Source organism: Eurytemora carolleeae, unplaced genomic scaffold, assembly GCF_000591075.1.
Source record: "Eurytemora carolleeae unplaced genomic scaffold, Eaff_2.0 scaffold194, whole genome shotgun sequence".
NCBI classification, from domain to species: domain Eukaryota; kingdom Metazoa; phylum Arthropoda; class Copepoda; order Calanoida; family Temoridae; genus Eurytemora; species Eurytemora carolleeae.
The window spans coordinates 1-19,326 of record NW_019396489.1 but is presented as its reverse complement, the minus strand read 5'-3'; the positions used below and the strand labels follow the sequence as shown (position 1 = coordinate 19,326).

Genomic DNA, 19,326 nt, shown 5'->3' with positions numbered 1-19,326 from the left:
CTATAATATACAAGATTAACAATAATCCAAACAAAAGTTGCAACCTCTATAATATACAAGATTAACAATAATCCACATAAAAGTTGCAACCTCTATAATATACAAGATTAACAATAATCCACATAAAAGTTGCAACCTCTATAATATACAAGATTAACAATAATCCACATAAAAGTTGCAACCTCTATAATATACAAGATTAACAATAATCCACATAAAAGTTGCAACCTCTATAATATACAAGATTAACAATAATCCACATAAAAGTTGCAACCTCTATAATATACAAGATTAACAATAATCCACATAAAAGTTGCAACCTCTATAATATACAAGATTAACAATAATCCACATAAAAGTTTAAACCTTTATAATATACATAGTTAATTTAATAGTTGTAAGTAGAACGTGAATTGTATATTTCTGTTTAATTATCTCTAAAATAATAATCTTTTTTTTAGATACAGGGTGTCCCACGAAACATGACAGTTGGTAAATAATTTGGAATGTCTTCTTCTCTGTAATAGATATTAGAGACTTTTTGCATTTTTTTTCATTCAATAAAATCTTTTACTAAAAAATTTTTTACTTTGAAATCAAACTATAATATGAGTACCATTAAATATTCTTATAACTCTCTTTAGTATTAAACAACTTCAGTAATTATGGAAGAAGACATTTTAAATTATTCACCAACTGTCATGTTTCGTGGGACACCCTATACATCATTTAAGAAAGCGCTAAACAATTACAAATAGAATATCATGGTTCTTCTTCAGAATTTACAATGAAAAGTGATTAATTAGATACTTGAATATATAAACCTGGAACTATGCTTAAATATAATTAGTATTCAGACAACTATACCCAAATATAGTTCTTAGTTCTCAGAGATACTAAGTAGATATGGTAAGTGTACTTTTTAAAATAACACCTTTTTGTACAGTGCCCCCCCCCCCATAAAACTGTGGAATAGAAAAAGGACATTTTATTAATATTATGTGTAGAAATGGGTGTGTGTACACTGCACAATTGTTGTGTTTATGTCTATTGATCTTTTTTAAATCATAATTTATATTTAAAAGTCGTTTTCCGATTCCGCAGTTGTATGAGTCCCATTGTCATAGTCTAAGGGATATTTGCATACAAATATTCTAGGTAACTGAAAGATTTGCTTGTTCATGTAGATAAAAAGGAGGATCCTTCAAATGGAATCCAATAAACAACTTGAACGCGTAAATTAATGCTGAATATACTTGGTCTTCTGGTGAAAAGAAAGAAATGAGTAAATGGGTTAAAAGTGGTATTTTCCCCATTTTTCCGAGTTTAAGTCAATGACCCCTAATCCAAAATTTTCTTCATGTTGTCCGTTTAAATGACCAAATTTGGAGGCTGCGTGCAAAATTTAAGCCTTTTATCTCAATTTTTATAACCAAACGTAAATCCTTTTCAAAATTTGGTATCCCAACATGCAAATCCCATTTGGGGATTTTGAAAAAAAACTTTTTCTGTTAAAACATATTGGTAATCCTTGCTAAATTGTGGTAAAAATGATACCCATATTCATATAGTTGAAAAAATAGAACTTTTTCCAAATTTGGGGTCTCAAAATTGACACCCATATGAGTTATGACCCCCTTATCTCCATGATAAATTCATTCTATCTTTTTGATAGGTTTAGACTATTTGCATATAATTTTTTTCTTCTTCAAAAATTAGACTAGATTTAATATTATGGGTCTGGCGTGATTTTTGAGTTTGTTTTATTTTTTTTTTTTGGGGGGGGGGGGAGGGGGTCAAAATATTGCAAACATTTTTGAAAATTTTCTTTGGAAATTCAATGAGATTTTAAAATCTATCAAAGTTTTTGATGTTCTGTGACACAAATTTGACTTTTTTATAGTATACCAACATTTCTAAAATGGCCAAAACTGCTATAAAAAAATGGGTGGCTGTTTATGATCGAAATAAAAAGAATTTTAAATTTGAGAAGCCCCAAAAACCTGTGAAAAAATAATAATACTTATATTAAAGCGTTCTTATGATTATTTGATGTAAAGTGAATAAGTTATCAGTAGCTTGAAAATCTACTTATTAGTTGAAATGGGCCTGTGTTCACTGCACATGTGCTGTGTTTCATGTTGATAGGACTACAGTAATTATATCAATACAATGAAGACGAATTTTTTTTGTTTAAGTTTTTTCTTATTGACAAGCTTTTTTTTAATTACAAGTCCACGAGTAATCAAAGAGATGCTTTTTCAAATTGACCGCTTTTCTTTGTTTTCAGGTTTAAAAGCTTTATTTAAATTAGAATTGAAATCGAAAGTCGTCTTCAATGTATTGGTAAAATCGCCTACCACTGTACTTGTAACTTGAGTCCAACAGTCGTCTTCCTATTCTACTGTTTTATTCTACAGGCTTTTGATATTTGTAAAATCTATGCAGTTTTACCGATTGTTTGAAATCCTTCAATAATTTGTTAAGTATTTAAACTTTAAAACTTTTTTGTTTTTAAACTGTGGCAATCTTTGTTCATATTCAAATTGCCCCCCGAACATTGATATAGTTGAGAAAATAATACTTTTCTCAAAATTTGGGGTTTCAGAATTGCATTTTTGAATTTTGACCCCCTTATAACCCCGAATGCATGGAGATAAACATTCTATCTTGTTAAATGGGTTCTGACTATACAATATACATATAAATTTTTTATTCAAAAACTGTTAATTATTCGTTGATTTTTCTTTTAGGGTTATCTTGTTGCTTTGGTTTGTTTAAGTCTTCTAACCAGTCAGATTAATGCTGCTCCAGTCCCAGCTCCAGCTCCAGCTCCACTATGTACGTAGTATATGTTAGAAAATATTTTTTGCTTTACATATTTTTAGCATTTTAAAGCATAACGTTTTATTTAGTGTTAACACTTACCAGTATAATTGATCATGCCAAGAGATTAAAAAGTACTGTTTTGGGAGCAGGCGTCGGATCCTTCGGAGGTCAGTTTAAACATTTTCTTAATCATGAACACTCCCTTTATTTTCTTAATCATGAACACTCCCTTTAATTTCCTTAATCATAAACGCTCCCTTTAATTTCCTTAATCATGAACATTCCCTTTATTTCATTAATCATGAACACTCCCTTTATTTTCTTAATCATGAACACTCCCTTTATTTTCTTAATCATGAACACTNTCTAACTTTTAACACTCCCTTCAAATTCCTAAATCATGAACACTCCCTTTGATATCCTTAATCTTTTTTTAATCATGAGCACACACTTTAGTTTCCTTTATCATAAATACTCTATTTGATTTCCAAGAATAATGAACACTCTTTTCAATTTCCTTTCTCATGAAATGTTTTTAATCTAACAGGATTCTCGACAAATTGACCAGAGCCGGTCACTTGACTACAGAGTACAGTCCCTTTTATTATGAAAAAAATTCTGTTTAATCACAGAGCACAGAACCTTTCAATAGAGTGAATTAAGTCGAAACAGTGTGAAAAATCGCGATTTTGTTGTTCTGGTACCGTAATTTAAGAATATAATAACTCAACCAATCGAGTTGCGTTTGGAGAAACCAAAACAGCCAATCAGAGAAGCCAGAAATTTGAAATTTTGCGCGCCATTTAATAGTGGACTCTCATTGGTTAAACAAAGTATGGGTATCCAATCTTTTAGCGGATTATATAGAAAATTAAAAGTGTCTACATTGAATTTTCAGATTAAGCAATCCAATTCTAAAATTTTCTGCTCAGAGGTGATGCTAACTTTCAACTCCTTTTCAGGCTTAAAGGGACTGAAAAAAAAGATCTAATCTTTCCTCATTTTAAATATTCCATACTCTTTGGCGTTGATCACAGAATAGAGATTAGAATAGAAGGGAAAAAAGACTATCCTTCACTCACTCTTAGCCTGAAAAGAGTTCAAAGCGTGCAATTCATGTAAATGTTCACAAATAATACGCAGTACATCACAATAATACAGTTTGATCCCTGGACATATATGCTACAATTTCTTCTTTTTATAAACTTTATGAACTCTGGAATGTAAAGTGAAGCTCACGTTGAAATAAAATCGGAAATGCAGGAGTAGGACAAGTTGTCAAGGAATTTAATTAGAAAAAATTAAATAATTTTCATGAACATTTTTTTCTTTAATAAGATCTTCCAGCTTCCAGGGCCTAAAAGGTTGTTTAGCACAAATGTGTGAAGTACACCTGCAGTATGGAAACAATACAGCAAAATGGCGGTTTCACACTTTTTGCGACTAAATTCCACTCTAAAGTCTAAACTTATCTATACTCCACTTCTGACCTACGCCAAATCCGCTATACTACACATCCGACCTACTAGCACGTGGTTTTACAGCTGCTATATGGACTTGTGGCCGCAGCGCCTGGCCCCTTAGCCTGCCCTAGCCGCGACGCTCGGCCCCCTAGCTTGTCCTTGCCGCAGCGCTCGGCCCAAAAATTGTCTTAACCTAACCTAACCCTTAAATAATACAAAAATAAACAGCAGGAGTAGGTCCGATATTGCAGTAGGTCGGAAAGTTAGTAGGTCAGAAGTTCAGTAGGAAGGATGTTGCGTATGGACGATATAACATTACCGTTAATATTTATTATTTAGGTAGCTTACTGGGTGGGGCACTAGGCGGGGCCTTACGTGGAGGAGGGGGACAAAATCAAAACCAGGCTAGATTCAGAGGCAGGGGTAGATTTAGAGGCAGGCGTAGAGGATAGAGGATACTGCAGGATACAGAACACTGGATACTAGATCCAGGATACAGAAAACAGGATACTGGATACAGGATACTGGATACTGGATATTGGATACTGGATACTGGATACAGAACACTGGATACTGGATACAGGATACAGAACAATGGATACAGGATACAGGATACAAAACACTGGATACAGGATACAGGATACAGAACACTGGATACAGGATACAGGATACAGAACACTGGATACTGGATACAGGATATAGAACACTGGATACTGGATACAGGATACAGAACACTGGATACTGGATACAGGATACAGAACACTGGATACAGGATACAGAACACTGGATACTGGATACAGGATATAGAACACTGGATACTGGATACAGGATACAGAACACTGGATACTGGATAAAGGATACAGGATACAGGATACAGGATACAGGATACAGGATACAGGGTACAGGATACAGAATACTGGATACTGAATACTGGATACAGGATACAGGATACTGGATACAGGATACAGGATACAGGATACTGGATACTGGATACTGGATACTGGATACTGGATACTGGATACTGGATACTCGATACTCGATACTCGATACTGGATACTGGATACTGGATACAGGATACAGGATACAGGATACAGGATACAGGATACAGGATACAGGATACAGGATACAGGATACAGGATACAGGATNGATACTGGATACTGGATACTGGATACTGGATACTGGATACAGGATACAGAACACTGGATAATGGAAAGACTTATTTTTATTCAAATCTTCAAAATTTTACCATCGTTTTTCAAACAACTCAATAAATGTTTTTTCGTCAGATGTTGTGCAAATGAGAGATAGAGGAATGGGCTTAGTCACATTTTCATTATTGATATTCTATATTTGTACAACTTTGGTTTGTATAAATAGTTGGAAGTGCATCGCGAATTGTATATTTGTGTTTAATCATCTTTAACTAAATATCTTTATTTAGATAGAACATTTATTGTAAAAGAAAGCGCTAAATAATTACAAATGAAAGATCATGGTTCTTGAGAATTTACAATAAAGATTGAATTACTTGAATATATAAACTTGGAGTTGTGTTAATATCATTAGTATTCAGACAGCAATAACCAAATATAGTTCTTAGTTCTCAGAGATACTAAGTAGATATGGTAAGTGTACTTTTCAAAATAACACCTTTTTGTACAGTGCCCCCCCCCCCCATAAAACTCTGGAATAGTAAAACGACATTTAATCAATATAATGTGTATTAACCCCAGACTAGTTATATTTAAAGACTGATAATCAGCTTTTACGGGCTGGGCTCGGTTGGCCTAAAGTCGTACCGGCATGACATGCTATAGTCGTACTGGCATGACATGCTATAGTCGTACTGGCATGACATGCTATAGTCGTTCCGGCATGACATGCTATAGTCGTACTGGCTTGACATGCTATAGTCGTACTGCCAGGACATGCTATAGTCGTACTGCCATGACATGCTATAGTCGTACTGGCATAACATGCTGTAGTCGTACTGGCATGACATGCAATTGATATATTATTACGAAAGGTTTTTGACTGCCATTTAACCACCACTTGAATTGCATATTTTAAGTTTTACAATTTTTATAGAAATACTCTAACTTTTAACATAAAACCTAAATTAATATTTTATTCAGGGTTATTTTGTTGTTTTATTTTGTTTGAGTATTCTAACCAGTCAGATGAATGCGGCCCCGGCTCCAGTGCCCGGATTATTAGGATTAAAAGGTAATATATTTTACAAAAATAGATAAATAAACGTAAAATAATCATCATTTTACTAAACGACATAAAATCACATAAAAAACTTTCCATGCTTAAGAAAAACTATTAATAACATTGTTATTTTGGTTCGCAGTGTTATAAAGTTTTTTGGACAGAAATTTTCTCTTTTTCGAGAAGGTTCAAGCCTTTTTAGATTTAATTTCGTTTTGAGCTTTAGCTTTTATTTATATTATTTTTAGCTATAGCAATTGCTCATGTGATCGATAATCTGAAAACGTTTAAAAGCGCTGCATTGGGAGCTGGCGGCGGATCTTTAGTAGGTCAGTTTAAACAATATATCCTGAACACTCACTTTTATTTTCTTTGATCATGAACGCTCCCTTTTCTACTCATAATCATTCATAAACACTCTTTTTTTCTTATTAATAAATTACAAGTTGGAAGGCCCGGCGTTGCCTGTGGAAAAACAAAAACAGATAAAAAATTTTGGAAAAAAAATTTGAATTTTTATTTCAAGGCTACCCATGAGTGTCCATAAAAAATTCACCGTATTCGGTCCAACCGTTTGGTCTTGTTTTATTATATAGATTATAAACACTCACTTAAATTTTGATAATAACAAATAATACTACTACTACTAATAATAATAATGTATAAAACCGGTTTTCCAATATTGGGGTTCATTGCGATACTCTCGCGGGCTCTGGACTATTATTAATTAGCGCACATTATCATTCTTTACACTATAACCTCGTTGGTTTATGTTAATATTTAGGTGGCTTGCTTGGTGGGGTGCTTGGTAGGGCCATAGGAGGACAAAATCAAAACCGAGGTGGACGTAGAGGTGGGCGCAGAGGATAGTGGGTCCTGCATACTGAATACTAGATATATACTGGAGAGAAATATTTGATTCAAATCTTTGAAATTTGAATATCGATGTTCAAACAAATAAATAAAAAAAATATTCAAAAATGATTGTTGTTCACATGTTTAAGCATGGAGACGATAATTTGTATCTTATTAACATGTTTACACTCACATATAGTATTGGGTCACATTTTGCCAAGTAACATTTTGCATAGTCACATTTTTCTTTAAAAAATATAGCTTTTGCAGATATATGTAAATATTGGCCTGTAACCAAAGCTGTAATTGCAAAGCGATTTTTTTAAACTTTCAGTTTTAAAAGAACATATTTTAATGCTCTTCAGACATTTTACTAGAATCTCCCTAGAAGGGGCTGATTCATTAGGTGTACTGACGCGATTCGACTCTATCTGGACTGTACATGGCTTAAAAGTCGGCCTGGTATTTGAGATGAATTTACAACGATTTAACACGATATGTTATGTTCATAAAGCTCCAGAACTAGATTTATGACCCCATTTCTTCTCTACCCTTGAAATCTTAAGTTTATGCATGAAATAACTTCCTGTTCTTCCTGTTTACTTCCTCTGTGTCCCGAAAACGTGAAATAATAACTTCCTGTTTTAACTTCCTGTTTACTTCCACTGTGTCCCAAAAACGTGAAATAATAACTTCCTGTTTACTTCCTCTGTGTCCCGAAAAAAAATCATCCTGAGCTGAAAGCTTTAGCATTGTGGGTATCGAGATCAATGCTTAATCTCCACTTTTTATTAATCTCAAGATAAATTTAATCTTCAGTTATTAACCTGGAATGTGTATAAAATTCAACCAATCAGAGTGTTGATTGCAGAAATCCAAAAGAAAGGATATAAGCATAAAATCATAAGTGTCGATAGTGGATACAGAGCTATTTAGAAATCAGGATTAAGTGTATCCAATACAAAAGTGTCGATAGTGGATATAGAGATTTAGAAATCAGGATTAAGTGTATCCAATACAAAAGTTTTCTGAAATTCGATCTTTACACAATATTAGAGATTTTTTGTTTTGCACTATGTTTTTTGAAACACACTCTTGCTTTGCATCCTTATTCCTGTTTTTATTTCAAATCATATTTCTTGAAATATGTTGAGAACAATATTTTGTTCTAAACATGTCTAAATATATAAAAATATGATTTGTGGAAAACATTGTCAGTTCTTTGTAGTAATACAACGCTAAACATTCAATATTAAAGGGATTGTTAGGGTAAATTTCATATTTTAAAGGGATTGTAAGCGTAATTTCAAATGACCCTTTATGCAAGGATGACATGGCCGTTTTAAAACGGTATAAACCCATTGAAACTTTAGTCTGATAAAGGATTTTAGGATTTCAGAAACTAATTTGTTGAGCAACATTTTTTATATTGGTTCTTGACACATTTCTGCACTTTTTGGTTGCGGTAAGTAATTTAAAGAGTTTTTGTAAGTAATATTTTTCAAATATAAAATTGGGATTAGTTTGGATTTGTCGGAATAAGCTTGAACCCCGCCATTGAAGAGTTATATTTTGCTTTAAAAAAAGATTAATACATAGTCTACAGTCCTTATTTCTCATATAAACCCCAGATTCTAAACTTATGATCAATCTTTTAATTCTTTACAAGATTACCCGGTACTAGATTTCTTGGACACAAAGTACAAACTCAAATTTTCTTTATGTCAATTGTAGCCTGATGAAGTAAATGTTTCAATCTGAGACTAGTTTGTGGCAAATAGATTATCAAGTACAATAGGTGGCAGCAGAGAAATGGACCAATTATACACGACGTCACAAGTGTCAAATATAACAAGGAAAACGAAATTTCCTCACATTATTATTAGACATATTTTCCAACATTAAATAAAAAAGTGTAAAAACTGAAAATAAATAACACATGAAACATGAAAATATGTACTTATTTTACTGTAAGATATTCTAAAATTATTACTTTTATTAATAATTTTGTATGACACAAAAATTGAATTGACACTTGTGACGTAAGAATACAGCTGTACTGAGAGTGTACAGTCCTCTCTAAAGTTTTATCCTGTATGGGTGGCCCTGTATCCTCCAGGATCCAAACCAAACCCTGTATCTTCCAGGATCCAAACCAAACCTGAATCTTCCAGGATCCAAACCAAACCTGTATCTTCCAGGATCCAAACCAAACCCTGTATCTTCCAGGATCCAAACCAAATAGAATAATATTTTAGCTTCAAGTCTTTTCTGCTGATTCTGGAATCTGGCTTGGAACAAAATGAAGGTATCCTGTATATAAAGTAGTAATCTCTGTTAGCTTGTCATGTCTATTAGTGTGTGTAATCATAACCGATATTCCTCAAATTTTAAATAGTAATTTCTTAATGTATGTTTTTTTGTTTATACGATCATAACTCATAAACCCCTTGACCAATATGCCTCAATGCATCTAAATATATAAAGTAAACTGTTTGTTTAGATGTCTGTTTTTCTTATGTCAGATCATAACTCATGAACCCCTCTACAGATTTGCCTCAAATTTGTTCTTAGCTTAGCTTAACAATTCTAAATTAAGAAATTGTGACTTCTTTAGGGAAAACTCCAGGCAGCACTGGGCTTCCAACCAAGTTTTTAATATGGTTCATATTTTGCTTTGGTTTTTATAAATTTAGATTCGATTTGCTTACGTTGACTATTAGATCATTTTTATACTATCTTTTATTTACCTTTATCGCAAATCTCGAATTGTTAATTGGAGTGTGAATTGTATTCTTTTTAACTTCGAAACGTGATAACAAAGATTAAAAGATAGAATCAGTTATTTAGCCTGGGACAGAGGAGAAGATAGTTCTCTACCTGTGTGCTCAGTTAGCTGTACTGTACACTTACAACTGTTTACTAATATTGACATACAGGGTGTCCCATATCATATTAGATCGTCAATGGGTCTAAATTACAATTTCTGGGACTAATCAGAAAATTTATGTAGGATAAATCATTTTGAAAAATTGGATAAGGCTAATATAAAAATTTTCATGCTGGAAATGCTATGTTTTTCGATTATTATATGTTTATTTTGAAGTTAAAGATTGGAGATAATCTAATATGATAGGGGACGCTCTGTACTATAGGTTAGGCCAGAATCATCTTATAATAAACAAATATGCAGTACACTCTCGGTATATTTCATGGCCTGTACAATTAGTAAATGATTAGCATACATCATCACTCTATACACTATAACCTCGTTGGCCTGGGCCCGCCTAACCATGGTGGGTTGTTCTGGTTGGCCCGGATTCATTTGAGACCTATTTTTTTTCTTCTAGATTTCGTTAATTTTGTTTGTTTTGCTGATAAACTTACTTCTCGTAATAGCTGCTCCTACACCCCAGATTCCAAACTGTAAGTACAGTGAGAACCAGAAAACAATGGAATAGGAAGACGACATTATAGGAATACTTGATGTTACAAATAGTTTTACTATAGACACTTTTTTAATCACTAATATAGTGCAATGGGTCTGTTTACACTGGACAATTGTTGTGTCTCATGCTCATTGCACTTTTTAAAGTTATAACTTGATTTTAAAAGTCGTCTTCTCATTTCAGAGTTTTTAATTTTGGAAAAATTATGAAAATAACGATAGTGTATACAATGAATTATGGAATAACTATAGAAGAAAAATGATATTTAAACAAACATTTGATGTTGTTGTTAACAGCAGCTTGAACAAATTTGATGTTGTTGTTAACAGCAGCTTGAACAAATTTGATGTTGTTAACGGCAGCTTGAACAAATTTATTTATTTTGTGACAGATCTTCATGGACTTAACAATTGCTGCGTTCAATGCTTAGCGGACTAATTATAGCCCTTTAACTTGTGTCTAACATTTGCACAATGTATGGGGGTACAACAAAATTTCAAGAAATATAAAACATGTTAAAACCCAAACTTGATACAGGATTGATCACAAAGACTGAGAATGAAGCACTAACAGTCAAATAATTTATTTGACAAAAAAAAACAATTAATTGCATGGAATATTTTATGTACAGCCATATTTTTTGTCCTCAAAGATTTTGTTTAAATTTCAATTTTTGAAATAAATTCATATCTCTGGAAATTATGAAAGCATTTCGGACAGTTGACTCTGAACTCTCGTTCTTTATGTTTAACACTGTATATTTCTGAACATTTTTGGTGACAAATTTCAAAAATGACAGATATACAGCGCTACCCACAAAATATGAGACTATAAAGACGACCTAAAACTCTTAAATTATGACGATTTCAACGACAAATCAAGTTTACTGCCATAAATAAATAAATTTATGGTCTGTTTAAGAATTTGACAAAGAAAGAAACAAGTTTACAGCTGCATAGAGTTATGAATGTAAGGAAACAGACAAAATAAATTTCGTACAATCGTCTCTGAAGTCTTGTCCTTAGTAAACAACAAAATATTTTTCTTTATTAATTGATCTGTAGATGTTAACATTAATATTATCATATTTTTATATTATAAGGTAATATTAACAATAAGAGATAATTTTTTTTTTTTAGTTATTAATATTGGGAATTTAATGATTCCAACAGTTGCGATTGGAGCAGCATTGGGAGCTACAGGACTTATTCTTGGAGCCAAGGGAGCAGCACTTACTCTTTCTTCAGGTTATTTTTAAAGGGACTGTAAGCGAAATTTGAAGAGACCCTCCATAAAAAATTGGCAATGTCCGATTCACAACCGTACCTTGTAAAGCTTGGATGATGAAGAACAAATTATGAAGAAATTTTAGAATTCTAAAAACTGATTATTTTTGGTTGTTGTTTTTAATTCTACCGGGGGAAGAAAATACAGTAATTATCTGAATTCAACCCTTGTAAACCTAGAAACGACAATATCTTCCTCATTTTTGATCAGAGAAAGGTTTCAAGGGTACCGTTGTGAATTGGGCATTGTTATCTTTGCATGTAGGGTCACTTGAAATTTAAAATAATCATATAAATCGTAGAAGAAGGTCGCTAAACCTTTTCTCTTTTGTTTGGCCAGAATAAGAGTAAAAATGTAAAATTTTATAATTTAAATTCCTTTTTTATAAAATTTGCGATTTTTTTACTCTCTTATCTCTGTGTTCTGTAATTTTTAGCTTTTAAGATACAACAATTATTGCTAATTAGAAGAAAAAAATCTCCGTTATTGAATAATCAGCGGTAAAGTTTGAACTTTAGATATTCAGACAGTTTTGTAAAGTGATTCTCTTTCTTAGTTCTTAGTTCTGTACAACAATTACACTAGTGTACACATTACACAAGGTTGTATAATAAGTTAGGTTACTCTCTGTGCACTCCACTCCAATGTACGGAAAATGTCATCTCCTAAGATAAAATCCTCATATGACGTCATATGAGGTTTTAATCTATCTATCTTTTTCCGACATTTTGCTTACATTGGAGCACATCGAGAGTAACCATAGATAAATAAATAAACATAGAAAGCTTATGTACGCAAAATCACCAAGAATTGTACAGTCCGCGAACTCATACTCCTAGGGGTCAAAGTGTACTTCAATGATAAGCGGGGTGGTTTGGTGTTTTAATGGATTTCATAATAGAGTGTAAAATAACTCCGGGAATGGAACTATTTGAACAACAATATTTCACTGAGCAATATATCATATTGACGAGAACTGAAGAAGGACATAAGAAGGACTAAACTAACTTAAATTTCTCTCTACAGAACTCATGTACACCACAAGTACTCAATGACATAAGAACAGCTAATGTTCACAACCGACCTAGTTAATCTATATAGTAGGAATATCTTTAAAACATCTCTGTACATTTATATCTTTCAAGATGAAAAATGTCGTCTTATGCGCAATCTATCTTTATCTATGAGAGTAACCCAGCTCGTTACTTATACAACCTTGAGTGTACAGTGATAAACAGAAAACTCTGAAATAGAAAGACGACTTTATAGCAATATTTATGTCTATTTGATTTTGTTACAAAGTAAAATAGTTTTATTATGAACTTATCAAATCACTAATTAAGTAAAAAGGGTCTTTTTACACCGCACAGTTGTTGTGTACTATACTTATTGGACTATGTAAAGTCATAACTTTAGTTTAAAACTTCTTACTAAATAAGTCTTATTCAAACAGTTTTATAAAATTATGATTTTTTATTCAGGAATTCTACCAGACCATTTCGATCATGAATCCCGAACGGTGCCGATCACCAACCTCGAATACGGGAAAATTATTTATGTAGATCCACAACAGTACACCCAGGGACATCAGCAGAACTATGACCAGTTTGAGAGTTATGACCAGATTTTTGGCCCTAATGAACTTGAAAGCTATGGCCACAAAGAGTACGAGCATTATGGCCAAGACAACTATGAAAGCAATGGCTACGTGGATTATGAGAATTATTTTCAAGAGCAGAATGTTGGTTATGCTTAGGCACATCTTTCAATTCGTTAAACGTAGTTATCAAAATTGTAAATGAAATTATTACATGTATACATCCAAAGAGAATAGAATATATATCAGAGTGGAATTTAATAGAAAAAAGTGTAAAGCGGCCATTTTGTTGTACTGTTTCCATACTGTAGGTGTACTTCACATATTTGTCCTATATAACCTTTTAAGCCCTGGAACATCATTTTATAGAAAATCTAAAATTAATAATAAAAGAAAATCCACTTAAGAAATAGGCTGGTTTCATAATTGACCAATGATTATTTCACATAGACTCTATGCCTTCCACTTTACAAACGATGATTTTCCGTTATAACTATAAATCAAATGATGTTTTTTATTCACCTAATTCATTTTATAAAGTTTATTTAACTTTAACAGCTTTAAAAAATTCGAAATTGAAATGGATAGTCTAGGGAACATACTGTATTAATGTACTCTACTGCAGATAATTTGTGAACATTTACATGATTTGTACACTTTGAACTCCCTTTCAATTCAGGCTGAAAGGGACTGACAAAATTCATACTGAGGGATTTTCTAAATTCCACTCTAATATATATTCTATTCTCTTAGTATACATCATATCTGGCGCAGTAAGTGGTGCAGTGCCAGTACGCTTTGTATGGGTTAATTACAAAAGATGAAACTTCAGAGACGACATACCGGATTCATATATTTCCTAATTGGTTCTTTTTTTCTGAAAAATCATTGCGAAAAAATGCAAAAATTTCGCAAAAATATTTTTGAATTCTCAAAATTTTGTCTTTTTTGAGGAATTTTCGTAAAAATTTTTGCATTTTTATTTTAAATTCCGTCTTTTTCGCGCAATATTTGCGTTATTTTGTGTGCATTTTTTCGCGAAACAGATTGGCATCCATACCCGAATACCTAAGTTCACAAACACAACCAAATATTGTACGCTCCGCAGCTAGGAACAGAAGCTTAAATTTCTGTACTGCATTGCTCTGTTAACCGTACTGCATTGTTTTATTTGTAACAGGATAGTTTTGTAAAATAAATTTTTGATTACTGAATTCTTATATTTTATAAAAAGGAGATAATGTACAATGTACATGGATTAAAAGGAAAAAGTAGAAAAATAAGGGTTTAGGACGAAAAACAACAAATTGAAAAACGGGATAAGCAAACTGAGAAAAGAAAAAAAGTTGAATTCGCATGAATTATAGATTGAAGTAAAAATAAATACACGGGAAAAAAACGAGAAAAAGATAGAGAAGCGAAGGAGGTGTGTGGGGGGGGGGGTTAAAAGGGAGAAGGGAAGGAAGGGATACAGGGGGAAGAGGGGGGGGAAAAAACGAGAAAAAGAGAGAAGAGGAGAAAGCAGATTGCAGGAAAAATAACATGAAAGGAAGATAAAAGAAAAAGGAGAAGTAGAGAGAAATATAAAATATTGTTACACAAAAATGTGATGTCCTGGACTAGCTGCAGATTTTTAAAGAATTAAGTAAATTTGTAATTTTCTGTGAGAAAAGTTTATGCAAATCCATCTAGAGAACGAGTATAAATGTACTTCTAAAAAAAACATGAAATAGCTAAAGATAGAATTTTTTAAATCTAAATAATATACTAGCAATCCATAATTCTTAAGAATTAAATATCTAAAGCTACGATTTGGAAAAAGAATTGAGTCTTTGTCACAAAAGAATATTTTATAATCCCTATATTTTTGCAACCTGGTGGTGTAAATTTTATTATGTTTTAAATTGATATTTTTGATCTAACATAATGCAGTAAAAAATCAGATTTTAGAACAAAGACTCAATTCCTTTTGTTAAAACTTTGTACATATAAAGGTTTTCAAGTGATCACATCGAAATCAAAATATAAAATTCAAGACAAAAAGTGAATATATTAATTTTTAAGTTTATGAATTTTACATATTGTGAGATTTATGAAGGAAGAACTGTTAAATCAAATAAACTTTAGCTTAATAATGAGTACACATCACAGCTGAAAATGGACCATCAGGTTTCAAGTCAAAACACCTTAACTTTTTCTTTAAATTATGTTTATATGCTGGCTACTGAGTTATATTATCAATTTTCAAAAAATGCCACCTAGGGAATTTTGAGCAAATCAATTTTTAAGAAAATGTAGAAATCAAGAATTCACAGGTCTTAAATTAAACAAAAATTTCATTTCAAGACTTTGATCTGCATCTTCTGGGTTTTTTACGATATTTTTTTAACATGGTCTCCAAATTTTTTATTTTTCTTTAACAGTTTTGAAACTTTTTGTAGCAAAAAATCAAACCCCTAAGTCAACTGCCTGACTGTCAAAATGCGACCCGAAAAAGTTTTTTTGATGTAATTTTTACTGATTTTACTTCAAAAAGTCTTTTTCAGGCAGTAATTGGGCAATTATACAGTTCACTTAATAAGGCTTTGATTTTTTTTGCTAAAACATGTCTTATGGGACCCTGCCATCAACGGTTCTAAAAATATCACAAAAAACACAGAATAATCTTGATTAATCTTTGAACCTACAGTTACGATTGAGTTCAGACTTAAAATGCACTTGATTTTTACAATTTCTTTAAAATGAATTTAATTAAAATTAAAAAGGTGGCATTTTCTGAAAATTTAGATTATAACTCAGAACCCCATGCATATTAATATATTCCGAAAAATAAAATTAGGTGTTTTGACTTTAATCCTGATGGTTCATTTTTGTTGAAATGGATATTCTAGAGAACATACTGTATTAATGTACTCTACTGCATATAATTTGTGAACATTTACATGATTTGTACACTTTGAACTCCCTTTCAGGCTAAAAGGGACTGAAAAAACTCATACCGAGAGATTCTCTAAATTCCCCTCTAATATATATTCTATTCTCTATGGTATTGACTGTGTCAGTTTTGCAATCGTTACTTTTCTTTTACAATTGATTATAAAGAAATATTACAACAGAGACACTAGAATATTATTGAGATTCAGATCTTCTAGATATTGGTTTATTTCATTTCAGTCTTTTAAACGATGGTTAAAGAAACTGTAGACGTTATTTCCATTGATTCTTATTTATAAAGTGGAATGTCCGATTTACAACGAAACCATTTTTAAACCTCTACCTCTATACAAAATATGAAAATAGTGATTATTTCTCCCTTCGCAGATAGTGTTAAATTCTATTAATTTCTGTCATTGTCTCTTCCGCAAAAACTCTGCGAGTAACTTTAATAGAGAGACAACAATTAAAAAGTATTATTTTTCAGATATGTAATAAACGAAGTATCATTCATCCTTAAAGGGAATGTAAAGGAAAAATGAAAGTGGGTATACACTGAAAGCACTTTAGCTCTTGATCGCGACCCATGAAAGTTATGATCTGTCTCGAGAAATTGATAAAGAGCTAAACTTTCAGCTAAACTAAATTAACTTTCAGCCTATACCCCCTTTCATTTTTCCTGTACAGTCCCTTTAATCAAACAAAAGTTTAAAGGGTACCTTTGTGAAGCGGACATGTCACTCTGTAAATTGAGGTTTATTTAAAATTACGTCTAAACTCCCTTTAATTTTTTTAAAAATTTGTTTAATTAGTTCATATGTCACGCTGATCTACATTTGTTGCATAACGTGCTGCATGGGTCGACTCTACACTGGGTAGTTCAGACTGGACGGTACGACTGAATGCATATACAGTACATGTTGTACCGGCACGGATCATTCAATTTTAAGACTGGGGTTATTATTATTTAAAGCTGCGCTTTCTATTTGTTAATAATGAACGCAGTTAAGTCACATCTAGGGTTGGTAATCGTTTTTGAAAACGATCGTTTAACGATCGTTTTTTGCTTCGTTAAACGATCATTTTTAAAAAACGATCGTTTCGTTTTCTCAAAAAAACGATCGTTTTTAAAACAACCCACTCGTTTTGAACTGTTAGAAAACGAAGAACAATCGTTTTTGAAAACGATCATTTTCAAACGATCGTTAACAAAACGACGAACTTTATAAAAACGATCGTTTTGAAAAACGATCGTTTTTTTAAACGATCGTTTTTTATAACGATCGTTTAAAAAACGACAGTTTTTAAAAAACGAACTTTTTAAAAAAAACGATCGTTTTTAAAAACGATCGTTTCGTTTTTCGATTTTGCTCGACGTTTTCTTAACGAAACTATCGTTTTTTTCAAAAATCAAAACGTTACCAACCCTAGTCACATCTATGTGTTAATCTTATTTTTTGAAAGGGTTGAAGAAATGAGGAACTCGGGAGCATGGTAAGTGCAGAAATGTCTAATTTCAGTTCCCTGGGTTTTCCAAATACAACCAGAAAATCTAATATAGGAAGACGAGTGTATTTGATGTGCTGTTACAAACCAAATAGTTTTAATAGAAACTAATTAAATCGCTAATTAAGTGAAATGGGTCTGTGTACACTACACAATTGCTGTGTCCTCTGCTCATTCAACTATTTTAAGCCATACTTGAATCTGAAAGTCGATTTCCTATTTCAGAGTTTTCTCGTTATCACTGTATGTTCTCTAATTTTCTTTGTCTAGAATTTTTTTCCAGTTTAAGGAGCTGAGTACTCGAATGGAAGTTGAAAAATTGAGACCGGGCATTTAGATTCATATTCAACACAACTTCTGTTACTTCGACCAGTCCTCTGTGCTCGACTATACTTTGTAGCAGATCTTTCTATTTCTTCCCTGGTAAAATATAGATAAATTATATATAGTAGCAGAGTATTTAGATAGAATATACAATGGAAGGTTGGAGGAGGGAGAGGAAATCAACCTTTTCAGGTTCGCCTTTTTCAAACTTCAAACAAAAGAAATCATTCTCATTTCTCTTAATAAACCTCTTCACGAACAATTCATGACATCGTAAAGGAATTGAGTCTCTGGCACAAACTCTGATTTTTTAATCCCAATATCTCTGCAACTCGTTGTCGTACAACCTAGATATTTCAAACTTAAAATATTTGATCCAACAAGTTTCATAGTTTGAAATATTTAGGGTCAATGATATTGGTTTGGACAGATATAAGGATTAGAAAATCAGATTTGTGGCAAAGACTCAATTTCAATTTGGTAGTTACAATTTTTATGTAATTAATAACTTAACACTAATAAGTTTTAATACTTGAATATGAAAGTTTCTGAAAGAAGGTTTTAGGAAATGCATCAGCATTGATCATTCATTGATTATTAAAAATGTGTAAAATACCTAAATAGCAATAGTATTTTTTCTTTTATGCAAGACTTCAGGGAACAGTAAATTCTTTTTGCTCATTCTAAAGAAAATACAACAGGGATCCCAATAAATTTCTTTATAAACGAAGTGTTTTGGTCGGAATATAAACAAATATCTTTCTGAGTTTGTTTACATTCATCCCAGAATCTGCAGTACAAGTGTTTAGTCAACAAAGATAAGAGGGTTCCTGGTGTATCTTCCTTTAAAAAATCAATTTCTGTAAA

The 19,326-nt window shown here is 32.1% G+C and overlaps 1 protein-coding gene across 2 annotated transcripts; it reads left to right on the top strand.

Annotated features, from left to right (window-relative positions):
• The first annotated feature begins 8,621 nt into the window (after window positions 1-8,621).
• LOC111704233 (uncharacterized) lies at window positions 8,622-13,956 on the top strand. 2 transcript variants are annotated; one of them, XM_023476388.1, is made up of 5 exons: window positions 8,624-8,827; window positions 9,621-9,670; window positions 10,713-10,788; window positions 11,951-12,058; window positions 13,580-13,956. In XM_023476388.1, the coding sequence occupies exons 2-5, from the start codon at window positions 9,665-9,667 to the stop codon at window positions 13,852-13,854; spliced, it is 465 nt and encodes a 154-aa protein (XP_023332156.1). In that variant the 5' UTR covers window positions 8,624-8,827; window positions 9,621-9,664; the 3' UTR covers window positions 13,855-13,956. The 2 variants fall into 2 exon arrangements, with proteins under 2 accessions (XP_023332157.1, XP_023332156.1); XM_023476389.1 differs by lacking the exon at window positions 10,713-10,788 and having other exon boundaries at window positions 8,622-8,827.
• The last annotated feature ends 5,370 nt before the right edge of the window (window positions 13,957-19,326 follow it).